General features: G+C 38.8%; 1 protein-coding gene and 1 long non-coding RNA gene across 7 annotated transcripts in view; one reads left to right on the top strand and one right to left on the bottom strand.

The window, feature by feature from the left end:
- The window catches only part of FER (tyrosine-protein kinase Fer), a 605,512-nt gene that overhangs the window by 79,002 nt on the left and 506,094 nt on the right, over positions 1-20,416 (bottom strand). For 5 of the 6 annotated variants that reach the window (XM_070082985.1, XM_053776767.2, XM_053776788.2 and 2 more), the window contains 4 exons: positions 19,813-19,909; positions 17,190-17,382; positions 16,558-16,695; positions 14,437-14,694 (listed from right to left, as the gene is read on the bottom strand). In XM_070082985.1, the coding sequence (XP_069939086.1) occupies positions 14,437-14,694; positions 16,558-16,695; positions 17,190-17,382; positions 19,813-19,909 (686 nt within the window). The remainder of the gene's footprint in view (positions 1-14,436; positions 14,695-16,557; positions 16,696-17,189; positions 17,383-19,812; positions 19,910-20,416) is intronic. The other variant, XM_053776781.2, reaches the window with a different exon arrangement.
- Positions 13,019-15,187, top strand: LOC128688820 (uncharacterized). Its single transcript, XR_008407079.2, has 3 exons — positions 13,019-14,172; positions 14,571-14,702; positions 15,003-15,187. It is a non-coding gene; the product is annotated as an uncharacterized lncRNA (long non-coding RNA).

The raw sequence follows: 20,416 nt of genomic DNA, 5'->3' as shown, positions 1-20,416 counted from the left end.
GTAGATAAGATACAAAATTCCTCACATTGTAAGGTCAGTGTTTTTTTTTTCTCAGAAAAATCGGCCCTCTCATTTGGATCCGAAGAGAAACACTGGCACCTAGAGCAGATGGTTATGCCCATTCATTTAGGTCAGTCCGCCAGTAATTAACAAATAAGAATCCCATTAGTGGAGAAACGGTAATGCTAATGCTCTTTAAACAACCAAAAATTCTGCCGTCGGGCCCCCCCCAAACTTTGTTCCTAGATCCGCGCCTGTCTACAGGACCTTAAATTCCAATATTAACCTTGACCTAAAATGCTTTCTTGATAGTTGTGACAGAACCCACAGGCACAACACCAGACACAAACATCTCTATGACATTCCCCATGTCCGACTAAACCTTTACAAAAATTCAATGTATGTCAGAGGCCCTAAAATCTGGAACACCCTACCTGAAAATTCTAAAACTGCAGACACATTCATCACCTTCAAAACTACCATCAGAAAACATCTTATCTCCCTGATACACCCTGTCAACTAATTATACGAATACCACCTGGTGGTTCACACACTCACTCACCCATTTGACCATAAACAGAAATATCAATCTCAATCTCAAAATAATGAATCTTAACTAGTCATAAGTTGGCCTGTGATACTCCAATACTGAAACTATGTATTGTGCCAAAACAAAAGCATTCACATTGCTAAACTCACAAACTAGTATTTAGTCACTTAGCCATAATACCAACTTACCTCATAATTTTGTAATATTTTAAACTTAAGATTTAATCTAAGTCTGCCTGAAATGCCTAGCCATGCTAGGTGTTCTAGTGGTACACTCTGTAATTATTATTTTACTACATGTAAACCACACAATAACCAAATTCTGTAAACTCAGCATTGTAATCCTTATAGAGAATAAACTTTGAATTTGAATTTCAGGTTTTTCAAAATCTTATAATCAATATTTTGGGTATTTAAAGTTGAAGAATGTTATGGGACTATGGGACCCAACACATATTGATGTGTATAAGTAACAGTTACTCTGAAATACCTAATTATATTGAACTAATGGGGGCACAACTGCTTAAATGTCAGAAGGGCAGATCACCCTTATGGCTGTAAGGCAGCTGAGTCAAGCCTGTTTTTCTCAATATAATAGATTATACTATAGACACACAAACACACAGTTTAAATAAGTAGTTTATAAAGTTGTATTTCTTTTTGTAAAATTAAAGTAAGGTGTGGTAGAGTTGTGGTAACTAGAGAATTGTGCTTGGCAACAGTCTTTTGTTTGGTGGGTGTGGGAGGAGCTTAGCTAGGCCCCTCCCTCTCCCTCTCTCTCACTCTCCTTGGTGGCTTCAAGCTGGTACTAGGTTATAAATGACCATAATTTTTAAAGGGGTGGACCGGTAAGCCAGCGGAAGGCCTCGGTCAGATGACCAAAAGCTCCAAAGGCGGGTCATCATCTGACTAAGACCCGCGTCAGGAAACATTTGTCCTGTTTCCTGACGAAACTTACCTAACCTAACCTTCAAGCTGGTAGGACTTCTGTGTCCTTCTTTTTATTTTTTGGGCATTATGTGTGCCCCAGGGGTGAGTTTTATACCTTAAGTTGTAGCCATCATACCCTGGGTGACTATGGTGTATCAAAACACTGGTTAGTCCAGAGATTAGTCAAGAATAAAGAAGGGCAAATTGCTCAGATGCACCATGTGGGCTGTCCTAGAAGAGCAGCTAAGGGGTGTGCAAGCTTATGTTTTGTAAATTGTATATTCTGTATATATCTACCTGAATATATATATTTTTTGTAATATTAGTTTAAATAACCTGTGAAGAGGGCTGGAGAAAGAATTTCAGAGAAACTGAGGAGGATCAAATATGAAAGTATTGTTGAATTAGACACATGTGCAACTCTTGGGTATCTTTATTGAGGAAACGTTTCGCCACACAGTGGCTTCATCAGTCCATACAAAGGAGAAACTTGAAGAACAGGAGGAGAATGAGATAATCAGTCCCTCAGCCTTGAGTCGATGTGGTCAGTCCATCAATCTTGAATAGATTGATGGACTGACCACATCGACTCAAGGCTGAGGGACTGATTACCTCATTCTCCTCCTGTTCTTCAAGTTTCTCCTTTGTATGGACTGATGAAGCCACTGTGTGGTGAAACGTTTCCTCAATAAAGATACCCAAGAGTTGCACATGTGTCTAATTCAACAACATGTCGGTTCTCTGAACCATTCATCTACAATGAAAGTATTACCATAGACTGATAAGACCTTAATGTAAAAGCTACCCCACACTAGAACATGTAGTGAGAACCATACTATTAAAGTATAAGGGATAACAACGTAACATGCTCCCGGAATTTACACAGTTACTTTTTGCTGATGATACTGTGCTTATGGGAGATTCTAAAGAAAAGTTGCAAAGGTTAGTGGACGAGTTTGGGAGAGTGTGTAAAGGTAGAAAGTTGAAAGTGAACATAGAAAAGTGTAAGGGGATGAGGGTATTAAATGATTTAGATAAAGGAAAATTGGAGAGTAGTATGGAATAAGTGAATGCTTTCAGATATTTGGGAGTTGACGTGTCAGCGGATGGATTTATGAAGGATGAGGTTAACCGTAGAATTGAAGGAAAAAAAGTGAGTGGTGCATGAGGTATATGTGGAGACAAAAAATGTTATCTATGGAGGCAAAGAAGGGAATGTATGAAAGTATAGTGGTAAGAACACTCTTATATGGGCATGAAGCTTGGGTTGTAAATGCTGCAGCAAGGAGACAATTGGAGGCAGTGGAGATGTCCTGTCTAAGGGCAATGTGTGGTGTAAATATTATGCAGAAAATTCGGAGTGTGGAAATTAGGAGAAGGTGTGGAGTTAATAAAAGTATTAGTCAAAGGGCTGAAGAGGGGTTGTTGAGGTGGTTTGGTCATTTAGAGAGAATGGATCAAAGTAGAATGACATGGAGAGCATATAAATCTGTAGGGAAAGGAAGGAGGGGTAAGGGTCATCCTCGAAAAGGTTGGAGGGAGGGGGTAAAGGAGGTTTTGTAGGCGAGGGGCTTGGACCTCCAGCAAGCGTGCGTGAGTGTGTTCAATAGGAGTGAATGGAGACGAATGATATTTGGGACCTGACGAGCTGTTGGAGTGTGAGCAGGGTATTCAAGGAAACCGGTTATTTTTATATAGCCGGACTTGAGTCCTGGAAATGGGAAGTACAATGCCTGCACTTTAAAGGAGGGGTTTGGGATATTGGCAGTTTGGAGGGATATGTTGCGTATCTTTAAACATATATACTTCTAAACTGTTGTATTCTGAGCACCTCTACAAAAACAGTGATTATGTATGAGTGAGGTGAAAGTGTTGAATGATGATATAAAGTATTTTCTTTTTGGGGATTTTCTTTCTTTTTGGGTCACCCTGCCTCGGTGGGAGATGGCCAACTTGTTAAAAAAAAAAAATAGAAATCACCTCATCACTCAAAAATAACAAGAAAAACATCTTACTTAACACCTACCAGTTACTAAAAAAATCCTATATAATTTATGACTGCTCAACTATTTGATAATTTACTTAAAATGTAAAATTGTTGCAATTTCATTATTGTATATTGCGCTTGATGATTGCTCAACTATTTACTCATTACTTCAAACTTAAAATTCTCTCATCTTCATAGTTTTAAATTGTGCTAAACTGTAATACTGTATTTTTTAAATACTATATCAAAAGTTGTAATTATTCTCTATCAAACTTACTAAGGCCATATAGCATGAACTAGTTGAATATTCAATTTTCTTTTATTCACTGTAACTCGCCTAATGACTGTATGGAAAATTACAGCACTGTTAATGCCTTATTAATCTCAAGGTATTCTTCAGCTTTTGACATGCACATATACCAAATTGTTACACTCCTTTGTACAAACATGTATTATGCTAAAATAAACTTGTTATTGTTGTCAAGTTAAGGCTCTTAAAAAGCGGTGGGGTGTGCTGTCGTGTGCAAGAGTTGGTAATCAATCGCACTGCAGTTTTTTGTTGGGTTATTAAAGGTTTACGGTGATTTGCTGTGGTTGAGCCCCATGCACAAATACCATAGGTGAGGTAAGGGCAAATGAGAGATTGGTAAAGAGCAGTACATATTCTGGGTCCCTTATTATTCCTATGTTATGTAAACGACATGCCCATCAGTGTCAAGTGCAAACTCCTACTGTATGCAGATGTCAGTGCTCTATTAGTGTCAGGTAAAGACCCACAAGATATAGCTAATGTAATAACACTGGAACTGGAGTCCTGCAACAAATGGTTAGTAGACAACAAACTATTGTTACACCTCGGTAAAATGGAAGCCATACTCTTTGGCATGAAAGATAAACTGAGGAGGGTAAATAATTTTAATGTCTGGTGTAAAGGAGAACCCATAGCTTCAGTTTCCTCAGTAAAATATCTGGGAATCCCCTTTGACCCATGCATGTCAGGAGAATTGATAGGGAACAGCATAGTAAAGAAAGCGAATTCCAGACTGAAGTTCCTCTACTGACAAGCACAGTGTCTACCTACTGAGGCTCACAGGAACCTATGTCTAGCCCTTATACAATATCATATAGACTACACTTGTTCTTCAAGGTACTCTGCCTTAACAAAAAAAACTGAAGATAGACTGCAAATCAACCAGAACAAAATGGTAAGATTCATCCTGGACTTGGGTTCAAGAGAACATGTAGGCCAGGATGAATTACAACAATTGGATATGCTGAATGTTGAAGACAGAGTAAAATGACTGAAGTTAAATCAAGTTTATAAAATTGCTCACAATGTCCAGAATATCTTGTTGCCAATTTTGTCAAGGCTAGGAACCAAAGCAATCATAGCACTAGGGGGAGAGAGCACAACTTTATAGTACCCACAATCAGTGGCCAGGCTTCAAACACCTTTTATTGTACAGCAATAAAGGAATGGAATAGACTGTCTGTACATGTTAAAGCCAGTCACAGCATGAACCAGTTCAAGAAGAGTGCCAAAAGGTGCCTAATGAATGTAGCGACAGAAAGGGAGGAGAATGATTTTTTTATTTTTTAGCTAACACACATAAAATATAAATAAATCATTTTACTTATTCCTAGTATATCTCCTTTATAGTATAATAATAAGGTATTAAAATAACCCCAATAGAAATAAGTCACTCTGTCCGACTTTTTGGGGTTATCCTAGGTTCTCTACACATAAGCTGCTATGTATGATAATCTACGTAAATGTATTTGTGTATACTTGAGTAAACTTACTTACTAAGAAGAGCCATTTGGAGTAGACAGTACCATATCTTGAAAGGATGCCTACTGTTTTGGAGACATTCTTAGATATTTGCTGTATGTGGGTCTGGAATTTCAGACTGCAGTCAAGGTGGAGACCTAGAAATTTGTCGTGTGTGTGTGTGTCTTGAAATGGGTGAACCATTTATCAATATGTTTAGCTGTACATTTGAAGCTCTGTTTCCAAATAGCATGAAATAGGTTTAGTCTACATTGAAAGTAAGAAGAGGTTACTAGCCTCTTGCTCTCAGCATTTCAGCCGCCTCTTACAATATGCATGGCGTAAAGAAAGCTTCTTTTCTACTTCCCCATGGAGTCATTGTATATATTCATACCAAAATTAACAGCAATTTCTATAAAGTCAAGCAAACATATTAATATTACAGTTATCAGGCTTTTCTCGCTTATGTTAAGAATTGCTCTCCCACACCAGTGTCCAGCAGTAGTTGGCCATCAAATTGATCACCAAATTTCCCTGATATCTCTTCTCCACGATGGCCGTCTTGGTGAAATCATTCACTGTGGGGTTCCATTACACAGAAACCATACAAGAAGAAAAATTAAGGTCAGATTTGAATTTAGCATCCCAAAATTGGTTAGAATTTTTTTTTTTTCAACAAGTCGGCCGTTTCTCACAGAGGCAGGGTGACCCAAAAAGAAAGAAAATCCCCAAAAAGAAAATACTTTTATCATTCAACACTTTCAACTCATTCATAATCACTGTTTTTGCAGAGGCAGCCAGATACAACAGTTTAGAGGCATATATAAAGATATATAACATATCCCTCCAAACTGCCAATATCCCAAACCCCTCCTTTAAAGTGCAGGAATCGTACTTACCATTTACAGTACTCAAGTCCGGCTATATTAAAATAACCGGTTTCCCTGAATCCCTTCACTAAATATTACCCTGCTCACACTCCAACAGCTCATCAGGTCCCAAAAACAATTCGTCTACATTCACTCCTATCTAACATGCTCACGCACACTTGCTGGAAGTCCAAGTCCCTCGCCCACAAAACCTCCTTTACCCCCTCCCTCCAACATTTTCGAGGACGACCCCTACCCCTCCTTCCTTCCCCTACAAATTTATACGCTCTCCATGTCATTCTACTTTCATCCATTCTTTCTAAATGACCAAACCACCTCAACAACCCCTCTTCAGCCATCTAATAATTTTATTAACTCCACACCTTCTCCTAATTTCCACACTCTGAATTTTCTGCATAATATTTACACCACACATTGCCCTTAGACAGGACATCTCCACTGCTTCCAACTGTCTCCTCGCTGCAGCATTTGCAACCCAAGCATCACACCCATATAAGAGTGTTGGTACCACTATACTTTCATACATTCCCTTCTTTGCCTCCATAGATAACGTTTTTTGTCTTCACATATACCTCAATGCACCACTCACCTTTTTTCCTTCATCAATTCTATGGTTAATCTCATCCTTCATAAATCCATCCGCTGACACGTCAACTTCTAAATATCTGAAATTATTCACTTCTTCCATATTCCCTCTCTCCAATGTGATATCCAATTTTTCTTTATCTAAATCATTTGATACCCTCATCACCTTACTCTTATCTATGTTCACTTTCAACTTTCTACCTTTACACACCCTCCCAAACTCGTTCACTAACCTTTGCAACTTTTCTTTATTATCTCCCATAAGCACAGTATCATCGGCAAAAAGTAACTGTGTCAACTCCCATTTTGTATTTGATTCCCCAAAATTTAATCCACCCCTCTCCCCAACACCCAAGCCTTTACTTCTTTTACAGCCCCATCTATAAATATATTAAAAACCATGGTGACATTACACATCCCTGTTTAAGACCTATTTTTACCAGGAAGTAATCTCCCTCTCTTCTACACACCCTAACCTGAGCCTCACTATCCTCATAAAAACTCTTTACAGCATTTAGTAACTTACTACCTATTCCATATACTTGCAACATCTGCCACATTGCTCTCCTATCCACTCTATCATATGCCTTTTCTAAATCCATAAATGCAATGAAAACTTCTCTACCTTTATCTAAATACTGTTATCATATATGCTTCAAATTAAACACTTGATCTACATATCCCCTACCCACTCTAAAGCCTCCTTGCTCATCTGCAATCCTACTCTTTGCCTTACCTCTAATTCTTTCAATAATAGCCCTACCATACACTTTTCCTGATATACTCAGTAAACTTATTCCCCTATAATTTTTACAATCTCTTTTGTCCCCCTTCCCTTTATAAAAAAGAACTATACATGCTCTCTGCCAATCCCTAGGTACCTTCCCCTCTTTCATACATTAAACAAAAATACCAACCACTCCAACACTTACTCCCCCCCCCTTTTAACATTTCTGTCATGATCCCGTCAGTTCCACCTGCTTTACCCCCTTTCATTCTACGTAATGCCTCACGCACCTCCCCCACACTCACATGCTGCTCTTCTTCACACTTAAAAGATGTTATACCTCCCTGGCCAGTGCATGAAATTATCACCTCCCTTTCTTCATCAACATTTAAAAGTTCCTCAAAATATTCCTGCCATTTCCCCAATACCTCCAGTTCCCAATCTACTAACTCCCCTACTCTGTTTTTAACTGACAAATCATTCGTTCCATAGGCTTTCTTAACTTGTTTATCTCACTCCAAAATTTTTTCTTATTTTCATCAAAATTTCTTGACAGTGCCTCTCCCACTCTATCATCTGCTCTCCTTTTGCACTCTCTCACCACTCTCTTCATCTTTCTTTTACTCTCCATATACTCTGCTCTTCTTATAACACTTCTGTTTTCTAAGAACCTCTCATAAGCTACCCTATTCTCTTTCATCACACCCTTTACTTCAACATTCCACCAATCACTCCTCTTTCCTCCTGCACCCACCCTCCAATATCCACAAACATTTGCCCCACATTCTAATACTACATTTTTAAAATTATTCCAGCTCTCTTCAACCCCCCACTACTCATACTTGCAGTAGCCCACCTTTCTGTCAATAGTAGCTTATATTTCACCCTAACTTCCTCCTCCCTTAGTTTACACACTTTCACCTCTCTCTTATTTGTTGTTGCCATTTTCCTTTTGTCCCATCTACTTCTTACTCTAACTGTAGCTACAACTAAATAATGATCCGATATATCAGTTGCCCCTCTATAAACATGTACATCCTGAAGCCTACCCATCAACCTTTATCCACCAATACATAATCTAATAACCTACTTTCATTATGTGCTATATCATACCTTGTATACTTATTTATCCTCTTTTTCATAAAATATGTATTATTTTTTACCAAACCTCTTTCTACACATAGCTCAATTAAAAGCTCCCCATTTTCATTTACCCCTGGCACCCCAAATTTACCTACTACTCCCTCCACAACATTTTTACCCACTTTAGCATTGAAATCCCCAACCACAAGTATACTCTCACACTTGGTTCAAAACTTCCCATGCACTCACTGAACATTTCCCAAATCTCTCTCTCTCCTATACACTTCTCTCTTCTCTAGGTGCATAAATGTTTACTATAACCCACTTTTCACATCCAACCCTTATTTTACTTCACATAATCCTTGAATTAATACATTTATATTCCCTCTTTTCCTGCCATAACTTATCCTTCAACATTATTGCTACTCCTTCTTTAGCTCTAACTCTATTTGAAACCCCTGACCTAATCCCATTTATTTCTCCCCACTGAAACTCTCCCACCCCCTTCAGCTTTGTTTCACTTAAAGCCATGACATCCAGCCTCTTCTCATTCATAACATCCACAATCATCTCTTTCTTATCATTTGCACAACATCCACGCACATTCAAACATTCCACTTTGACGGTTCTCTTCTTTTTCTTTTTAGTAAGCTATACAGGAAAAGGGGTTACTAGCCCATTGTTCCCGGCATTTTAGTTGGCTTTTACAGCACGCATGGCTTACCAAGGAAAGATTCTTATTCCACTTCCCCATGGATATGAAAGGAAAAGCAATAAGACCAAGAACTATTAAGATAAAATCAAAGAAAACTCAGATGAATGTGTATACATAAACATGTACATGTACGTGTAGTGTGTAGGGTTTGACAAGGTTAGGTTAAGGATCCCTAGCTTTATTGACAAGCTATTTACAGGCTAAGGATTCCTAACTTTATTGACAAGCTAAGAGCTGTTACCTACATCAGCTCATTTGAAAGCATTTTTATCATTATGAAACATACAAGTAGGGAACAGGATGAAGTTGGAGCCATCTGTGGGCCAGCAATTTCGTTTGATCAACTGACTTCATCTCATTGACATCATAATGCTGTACGAATGTGTTCCAGACTCGAGTCATCCTGGGCATAAATGATCTCAGATGAAGTGATGTTCTGGAGAAGGGTACAGCCAGAGTGAAGTTGCTTCTTTCTGCCCGTCTTGTGGTATAGAAGCTTGCTTCTCACTGTTCTCTAAGTGGATCCAAGTGTTGTACTTTGACAATATTGACCTTATACATAACAGTAAGGCCACCCACATCCCTCCTGTGTTGAAGACTCTGCTGAAATGACAGATCTATCCAGGATGGGTCCAGGCGAGAGATGAGACGTCTTGCTCTGTTCTCTACTCTGTCAAGCAGTCGCAGATGAGAGGGAGGGCAAACAAACCAAGAAAGTGGAGCATACTCAAGGTGTGAGTGTACTTGTGCCTCATACAGAATCTTGCAACCCCTACTGTCAAGCAGATGCGAGATACGGCAAAGTGCTGTAAGCTTCCTGGCCGTCTTGTTTGCAAGATTTACAGCAAGGTACTTCATGGTCAGTTTAGAGTCAAATTTCACCCCAAGGATATCAACTTCTTTCCCAGGTACCAACACCTTCCCATTCATGCTTACTACTGCACCAGCATTACTATCATGGTGCCTGGAGACCATCATCATTTGCATTTTCTCAGGTGCAAATGTTACTTGCCATCTGTTTCCCCAAGCTTATATAGCTTTTAGCTGGTGAGTGATGTAGCTTAGAGCAGCTGGCACTTCTTCTCTTGGATAAGTGAATGACACTGTATAGTTGTCTGCATATGCATGGGATGCTGGGATGAGATGAAGAAGGTCATTGAAGTAGACATTCCATAACAATGGTTCCAGCACACTTTTTGTGGAACACTTGCCCTAATAGGATGTCTTGCTGATTCTGTTCCATTGAGAACTACCCTTAGAGATCTACCAAGAAGGTAATCACTGAGGAAACATAGCACAGAGCCTGGAATTCCCAGTGCTTGCAGTTTTGCTAAGAGGCCCTGGTGCCACACGTGGTCAAAAGCACCAGCAATGTCCAGTGTTACCACATAGCTGACCTTGGATTCATCCAGTGACTGGTGTCATTTAGTAGAGAGGTTTAACAACAGATCAGCAGCAGAGTAACCTTTCCTGCAGCTATATTGACGGTCACAAAGTAGTGAGTGGTAGTCAAAAAACTCTCATTTGTCTTGAGATTATTGTCTCAGGTCACTTGTTCTATCTTGTTCTATCACTAACAGCACCTTTCAAGGCAGGTGAAATTGCTGACCTAGAAAATGTACAGAGAACCTTCACGGCGCACATAACGGAGATAAAACACCTCAATTACTGGGAGCGCTTGAGGTTCCTAAACCTGTATTCCCTGGAACGCAGGCGGGAGAGATACATGATTATATACACCTGGAAAATCCTAAAGGGACTAGTACCGAACTTGCACATGAAAATCACTCACTACGAAAGCAAAAGACTTGGCAGACGATGCAACATCCCCCCAATGAAAAGCAGGGGTGTCACTAGCATGTTTAGAGACCATACAATGAGTGTCAGGGGCCCGAGACTGTTCAACTGCCTCCCAGCATACATAAGGGGGATTACCAACAGACCCCTGGCAGTCTTCAAGCTGGCACTGGACAAGCACCTAAAGTCGCTTCCTGACCAGCCGGGCTGTGGCTCGTACGTTGGTTTGCGTGCAGCCAGCAGCAATAGCTTGGTTGATCAGGCTCTGATCCACCAGGAGGCCTGGTCACAGACCGGGCCGCGGGGGCGTTGACCCCTGGAACTCTCTCCAGGTAAACTCCAGTGATTGACAGGAGTGACACTGGTCTGTAATCGCTGGTTTCTGCTCTGATCCTCTTTTTGTGAACAGGGACTACATTTGCCTCTTTCCACAGAGAAGGCCATTTACCCTGTACTAGGCAGTGCTGAAAGATGCGAGTTAGAGGTGCTGCTAGCTGGTCTGCACATCATCTTAGCAATCTTGGGCTCAACTTGTCTGGGCCCACAGCCTTTTCCTGGTCAAGTGATTTAAGAAGGAAATACACCTCCTCCTGCCTTACTGTCACCACCGAAAGTTTTGACACAGTTCTTGCAGCTAGCCAAGGAGGGTCTCGTGCTGGATCAGGAACTTGCATTTTGGAAGCAAAGTGCTCGGCAAAGAGGTCCACTTTCTCTTGACTACTAGTAGAGGTGGACCCATCCTGTCGATTTAGAGGTGGAATGAGTTCATCAGGCAGATAACCTTGTCTGTCCTTGACCAGGGACCATCAGGTTTGGAGCCTACTCTACCTGATGTTAGCTTTCTTTTTGTGTCCACCTCCCATTTAGCGATGGCCCACTTTTGAACTTCACCCATATGCCTACAGGCCTGCCTGTGCAAGTTCCTGTTATAGATGGTAGGATGTCTCTTATACCTTTGCCATGCCCTTTACTTAGCAGTAGCAGCCTCTCTACAACGATAGCCAAACCAAGGTTGATCTGTAGGCTTCATCACATACTGCTAGTGAGGAATGTTTTCTTGTTGAAGTTTAAGGATGCATCCAGTGAAGGCTTTCACTTAGTTGTCAACATCCCCTTGGAGAAGAGCATTCCAATTGGTGGTGACGAGCTCAGAGCAAAGGGCATGTTTATGAAACAGTAAAAAGATAACAGCAATCCTACCATTGTGTAAAATTACAGGCTTTCGTTTTACACTCACCTGGCAGGACGGTAGTACCTTCCTGGGTGGTTGCTGTCTACCAACCTACTACTTACATGCTTTTAAAAGTGAACTGAAACCACTGTTGGTCAGAGCAATTAGAGGAAGAAAGTTCAGCTAACAGAGAAATATCTGCTCTTTTCCCAAGAACTTTTGTAAAATTATTGTAGGTACAAAAACAACTGTGGCTGGAAGCAAAGCCTGATAAGGATTTTGTTAATGAAATATTAGGTAACCCATAAGCTTTTTACTGCTAGATAAAAAGAGGACAAGTGATCAAGATAGGATGCAGAAAATATGGTCTTTTTTCAGGAAATCAACACAACTCAAAGTAAATTTTGTCAACAACCCTGTAGGAATTCAGTCACAATATTCTGGACAATAAAGTGGAAACTATTAAAAAAGAAAACTATATGCACTAGACACAGTGCTATAGTAGTAGTCTGCAGTTTACAATAATAATAATAATAATCATCCTAGGTAGTAGGTTAGTAGACAGCAACCGCCCAGGGAGGTACTACCGTCCTGCCAAGCGAGTGTAAAATGAAAGCCTGTAATTGTTTTACATGATGGTAGGATTGCTGGTGTCCATTTTTCTGTCTCATAAACATGCAAGATTTCAGGTACGTCTTGCTACTACTTCTTACACATAGGTCACACTACACATACATGTACAAGCATATACTATATATATATACAGTGGACCCCCGGTTAACGATATTTTTTCACTCCATAAGTATGTTCAGGTGCCAGTACTGACCGAATTTATTCCCATAAGGAATATTGTGAAGTAGATTAGTCCATTTCAGACCCCCAAACATACACGTACAAATGCACTTACATAAATACACTTACATAATTGGTCGCATTCGGAGGTAATCGTTATGCGGGGGTCCACTGTATATACATATATATACACACCCCTATGGGTTTTCTACTATTTTCTTACTAGTTCTTGTTCATTTCCTGTTATCTCCATGGGAAAGTGGAGCAGAATTCTTCCTCCATAAGCCATGCGTGTTGTAAGAGGCGACTAAAATGCCGGGAGCAAGGGACTAGTAACCCCTTCTCCTGTATAAATTACTAAATTTAAAAAGAAACTTTTGTTTTTCTTTTTGGGCCACCCTGCCTCAGTGGAATATGGCCGGTTTGTTGAAAAAAAAAAAATAATAATCATAGGTAGTAGGTTGGTAGACAGCAACCGCCCAGGGAGGTACTACCGTCCCGCCAAGTGAGTGTAAAACGAAAGCCTGTAACTGTTTTACATGATGGTAGGATTGTTGGTGTCCTTTTTTCTGTTTCATAAACATGCATGATTTCAAGTACGTCTTGCTACTTCTGTTTACACTTAGGTCACACTATACATACCCCTCTGGGTTTTCTTCTATTTTCTTTCTAGTTCTTGTTCTTGTTCTTGTCTATTTCCTCTTATCTCCATGGGGAAGTGGAACAGAATTCTTCCTCCGTAAGCCATGCATGTTGTAAGAGGCGACTAAAATGCCGGGAGCAAGGGGCTAGTAACCCCTTCTCCTGTATATATTACTAAATTTAAAAGGCAAAACTTTCGTTTTTCCTTTCGGGCCACCCCACCTCAGTGGGATACGGCTGATACGTTGAAAGAATAATAATAATAAATCTTTATTTCTACAAGTACAGTACATAATACAACTTAAACTGACCTAGCTGACATCAATGGCACACCATACAGAAAGCCCCAGGTTATGCACAGCATTTCAGGTAATTAGGTTAATTTTATTTCCAGGACAGGACCCACACCAGTTGGCTAATGCCCAGATACCTACTTTGCAGCTAGGTGAACAGGGACAGCAGGTGTCTTAAGAAATCATTCTCAAGGTTTCCACTCTTACCAGGGATCAAACCATGGGCACTCAACATGCAAGGTGAGTGTGCTACCAACCGATCTATGGGACACCCTATCTCTAACAAGGGTACGGACTGAATAAATTGGGAACTCTATTCAAATTCAATTCAGGATAAATTTCACTTCAGGATAAATTTCACTTCAGGATAAATGAATGATATGTAACTGTTTTGGTCTGTCTTCAGTCTACTGGATTTGGATCAGTAGTTAATTTTTTAATTCTTTAGCTACAAAGTTTGTTGTACCCAGGAATTCTAAGACAACTTGTTTATAACATGCCCACCTGGATGCAATGTTGGTGTCCTGTAAAGAGTTTTTCTTGATATTAACTACTTCTGTTTCATGTTGATTTAATAAGTTTTGTTTCTCACGAAGTTCTGTTGTTACTTCTCGTAATCTATGTTCAATATCACTAAGCCTGAGTCGTAGGGAGTCAACTGTGAGAGAGTCAACAGCCAGCTGACCAGCCTGAAGGGAGCCAACGCCATCTCCCAGAAGCTCACTGCAGAACTCGAAGGACACTGGATCAGGTGGCGAACTCCTGTTAATGTAAATATGAACATCAGGTATTGCTGACATTAAAGAACAAAAAAAAGGAAGTGTCAAATACTGTATATGTATATACTTACTGTACTCACCAAAAATACAAATCAGAGTTACTGACTATCTATGAGAGAATTAGAGACAGCTGCATTAGGGTAAAAAAAAATAGTAGTAGTAAATTCGTGCTTAAGCAAACAGTGACTAGAATTTAAATTATGTATAGTACCACTATTACAGAAACTGATGATGAATACTAAACTTGTATTCTTGCTTGCAAAAATAAAGTTAATATATTCTACATTTCAGGAAGCATGTACTGTTTGAGGATTGTAGGACAACCTATAGTTATCTGCATTTGATTCAGACACAACCTGCCCAGTTAAGTATTTGAAAGAAAAATTAATTAAATTGAAATGGAATTAATTACTATTAAAAATTCTCCAAGTTTAAAGGTGTATATTTAAAAACCACTTACAAGCTGCAATATTTAGCTTTCACATAATATTAATCAGAGCATAAAATATCTACATTTCTGATAAAAATATACGTATACTGATTCTGATGTTCTTTCAAGACAACCATATCTACTTAACAGAACTTCTACTGATTTCCACAAAATAAGATATGATAGTTTTACAAGGCAATTCTAACCAAAGAACACGTATGCAAAATTCAAATGATATCAGCTCGTGGTAGAAGACACTGCCGAACTAACCTTCATTTATTGGTGAAACATTGTCTGTAAATAAAGGTTTGCCTCAAACAGTTTCTTTTTTCATTATATTTGTTGGCAAGTCTTGCTAGCCAACATATATTATCTCAACTAGCATACTCCTGAATGCAGCACAAATAAAAAAGAAATAATTTGTACTTGAAAATATGGGTCATGTGTAACTAACAAAACCACCTCAGAATCAGAAATGTTATCAGACATAAAAGTAGACACAAAATTACTTAAGTCATGACTCTTTAAGAACTGGACACTAACCAAAAACTATATGGTTCCTCAAATTAATAAAGACAATGCAGTACACTTTTAACTGTTCATATAAATAGCGTATTTTCTTCATAAATTGTGCAATAGCACCTTCAGATACGTATACTGTACTGCATGAAGATACAAATTCAACATACCATTCTGGTATTTTTTTTCATATTTATGAAATACTTTTTTTTAACATGTCAGCCATTTCCCACCAAGGCAGGGTGACCCAAAAAGAAAGAAAAAAAAACTTTCATCATCATTCATCACTTTCACCATCATTCATACATAATCACTGTCTTTGCAGAGGTGCTCAGATACAACAGTTTATTTAGATGTCACTCCAAACAGCCAATATCCCAAACGCCTCCTTTAAAGTACCAGCATTGTACTTCCCACTTCCAGGACTCAAGTCTGACTAACCCGTTTCCCTGAATCTTATTTGTTCTACTTTGCTCCAACCTCTTTAAATGACCAAACCACCTCAACAACCCCTCTTCAGCCCTCTGACTAATACTTTTAGTAACTCCACACCTCCTCCCAATTTCCTCACTATGAATTCTCTGCACAATATTAACACCACATTTTAACCCCCGTCTCCTACATACATTACTAAATTTAAAAAGAGAAACTTTCGTTTTTCTTTCAGGTCACCCTACTTCAGTGGGATACAGCCGGTTTGTTGAATAAAAATACTGTACTGTATAAAAACTACTGAAGTCACTGATTTAAAGCCAATGACATAAAAGTAAGTGGTACAGTATCTCTCTTCAAAATGTATGATCAAATTTGACTTATTTTCCAGTGGTCAAAACAGTGATGTAAAATAACACAACACATACACAGTCTCTTCCCATTTTGTGTAATTTTTACACTTACTTATTGCTCTCTGAGAATGATGAGTACTCAGACTTGGGTGAGATGGCCGAGACAGAGGTTGCTACTTCTGTTTGCAACTGGGCATACCTGCCTTGGGTTGTGTCCGTCAGCTCACACACTTCAGTCAGTATTGAACGCCTGAAATTTGTTTTTTAAATATGAAAAATGCGAGGTAATACAGTGGTACAGCTAATAGATTGCTGCTGCTTGATGTGGAATTCTGCCAATGCTCAAAGTGATAGGTGTCACTGGGAACCCAGTGTGTGTGTTATGGGAAGACCATACATACGTACTGGTCTGAGTGTAAAAAGAATCGTGTTAAGAAGTCTTTTTGAATGTTCAGATTTCCTATGGATAGATCCAAAATGACGCAAAAAACTGTTTAGTAAATTAATAAAGTCCCTGGTGGACGAAACTTCTCAAAAAATGCCACAACCTATATTGTATTTAATTTACATAAATGATACAAGTACATTATAGTAAATGAATGCTATATGCTTCACAAGCTAGAGAAGTGCCTGTAGTAAATGCTCTCAAGCTGTACTAAATCAGGAAAGGAATATATAAGACCAACAGACAACTCAGTTACTTGTTTCAAGAGACACCTGAGAAATACACAGGTTCGGACTTACCATTTATCAATCATATCCTCCTGAACTCGTTCTTGGTACTCAAGTAGTCCAGGAAGAAGAACTGTTCGGAAATCTCTCTCATAGTCTGCAGCCTCACACAGCAAGAGGACATAGTCATTATGGACCTGGTGAAGCTTTTTACATGCCTTCTGATAGCGTTCCTTCAGCTCGTCCAGCTTGCGTCCTGGCTTACCTACAGGTGATTAGTTCTAGGTTCGAATACATTTTACTGCTACTGTATGTTTTGCTTTAGATTTAAAAAATAGGAGAAATGGACTATCAGTTTTCAGGAGTTTGAAAGGAGTGGGCAACTGACAGAGAAATAAGAACAATGGAAGGAATACTCTAATATATAATATTAAGGACTGCAGAGCTTCCTGAAAAATCTTGTGTGAGGAATAATACAGCTTACTCGGTATATCAAAATTGAAAAATCATTAAGATAAGAAAACATATGTCTCATAATATTAAGAGTGCATATACTGTATCACACAGAACTAACATGGAGGAAGAAAGATTGAAGAGACAATGGAAATTCAGGCAGTGAAGGGCATAACCCAATGATGTAATATACTACTGACAAATAGTGATAAAAATAATATAATAATAATATCTTTATTTCTACAAGTACATGTACAAGGTATATAGGTCTAGCTGACATCAATGACAGGTACTACTATATAGAAAGCCGCTTGTTATACTCTCAGAGCATTGCAGGCAAATTAGGTCAGTTTTGTCCCAGGATGTGACCCACACTAATTGACTAACACCCAGGTACCCATTTTACTGATGGGGAACATAGACAACCAGTGTAAGGAAACACGCCCAATGTTTCTACCCTCGCCGGGAATTGAACCCAGACCCTCACTGTGTGAAGCGAGAGCTTTAGCCACCAGGCCATGGGCACCAATGGGGAAAAGTATACATATATTACATTTTTGTTAAGTAATAAAGATTAAGAAGCCAAAAAAAGCAGGTTAGGAGATATACAACTACTGTACTAGAATGACAGTGAAGGAAACTTTGGCAACATAATTCTGCAACAGTGAAATAGAACAAAATACAACAATGGTATATAAACATCTTTATTCTCACAAAGACAACCCCAAACTGTTACATAATACAGTAACCTTAATATAACAAGTTAAGGTGTTAAAAATTGCTGTATACTGGAGAACTGGTGAATTATCATCCTTCTATAATAAAAACCTTGTTAATTTTCTTTAATATTTTATTTGATTTAATTTTTAAAGTATGATCATCCTGCTATAGTATTATCAATTATGACCAGTTTCGAACATCAGTTCAGTGGAGCTGTGGTTTTTACTTCATCAGTGGCATCATTAGCTGGTTGACTTATGGTAACTGGGACTCTGCACCTCTCATAACATTGTCAAAAATTGCAAGGCAGCTCAAATCTAGACAGCCTTACCACATGTCTCTTAACTCCCATCTCAGGCCAAATCATTTATTTATTATCAAAATTAGATAGCGATACACCACATTGTGTGGCTATCCTGACCCACTTGACATTTTACAAGGTTAGATCAAGAACTATATTTACCTAACACCCATCAAGCAAGATTGGTTTCCTGTCATATTCCATCAAACAAGTTGGGTTTACATGCCTTTGCGATCAGGACCAGATTACAGTCTTTGTAAGCCCCTAAGCACTCTCATAATCATTGCCCCCCCCCCAGAAATATCTATATATAAATATTTTTACAGAGTAAATGTGACTATTGGGACCCATGTCTGGCAACAGGTGTAGCAACTGAAAACCAGTTGACCTTGAGCTGTCAAGAGTGCATCGACTACTTGACTTTTTTGCCTGGCCTATAAACCTGTGCTTATATATGTATAGCACTTAACATTTATGCATCTGTATGTACTGTACTATAATAAAATGGTATTATTTAAAATTAAATTTAGCAATTTCCTGTTTTCAAGTTTTAGTTAGAAAAGGATGTTTTGCAAGTGACAGGCAATGTGTCTGTCTGCAGTACGTATATGATAGATAAGACACACAGGCAACCATAGAGACCATACAATAAGTGTCAGGGGCCCGAGACTGTTCAACTGCCTCCCAGCATACATAAAGGGGATTACCAACAGACCCCTGGCAGTCTTCAAGCTGGCACTGGACAAGCACCTAAAGTCGGTACCTGACCAGCCGGGCTGTGGCTCGTACATTGGTTTGCGTGCAGCCAGCAGTAACAGCCTGGTTGATCAGGCTCGGATCCACCAGGAGGCCTGGTCACAGACTGGGCCACGGGGGCGTTGACCCCCGGAACTCTCTCCAGGTAAACTCCAAGTTAGGCAACTAAATGTTGCCTATGTGTCTTATCTACCAACCTGTCGGTATTGTATACCATTTGATAATCACGTATATGATACTTTTACTTTGCTTAATCAACTTATAGCTTAACATATTTTGAATTCTCCAGCTGAAGTTCCATTACCTTTAATTCGTAAGTAAAAAGCCCCTTTAATTAAGATCACTTGATTCAGCTTTATCAGTGATCTCGATGCAAAGAAAGTAATGCAAAAATTATAATTTAATACTTATTAGTACCGACTCCAAAAATGCATTTTTTAAATAATTGTTCATTAATGTTCTCACCTTTAAGAAACTGGTCTTCATACTTCGTCTTGGAAGTCTTGTATAGTTCCAGGGCCTGTTCATAATTATTCTTGGATTTTTCTACAGCTTCTTGTAACTGTAAAGTAAATTGCTCATCAAGTAAGTTACTCACAGAATGCAACCCTCTGCTAAATGGACATGATTTATACAAGGAGTTTTACATATTTAGCACTGCAGTTACTCATGAAGAAACAATATAGAAACAAAAGTTGTAAATTAAGCATTGAAATATTTATGATGACTAGAAAATACAAAGATAGTGAACACACACACTGTAGTAACTAATGTTTTGTCTATGTGACAGGCTTTATCACAGGCAAAACCTTATTTGAAGAGTTTCCAGTTACTTCAACTTGTGTATATCATTGATAACTTGTCGATATTCCCATATCATCTCATTACAAAATAATAAATGTTAGATATTTATATCAGTACAAAAAACATAGATTTATGCACAAAAATATGTCTCAGTGTATAGGGAGTGAGAATTTACTTTACTCTTCAAAATAAGTATTTATTTAATTTTTGCATTCAGAAATGTTATAAGCACATAAAAATTACATGATGTAGATTTAATGTAGGA

This window comes from Cherax quadricarinatus, chromosome 1 (genome assembly GCF_038502225.1).
Source record: "Cherax quadricarinatus isolate ZL_2023a chromosome 1, ASM3850222v1, whole genome shotgun sequence".
NCBI lineage: Eukaryota > Metazoa > Arthropoda > Malacostraca > Decapoda > Parastacidae > Cherax > Cherax quadricarinatus.
Note: the sequence above shows the minus strand (reverse complement) of the source record. Positions and strands in the feature narration are given on the sequence as shown.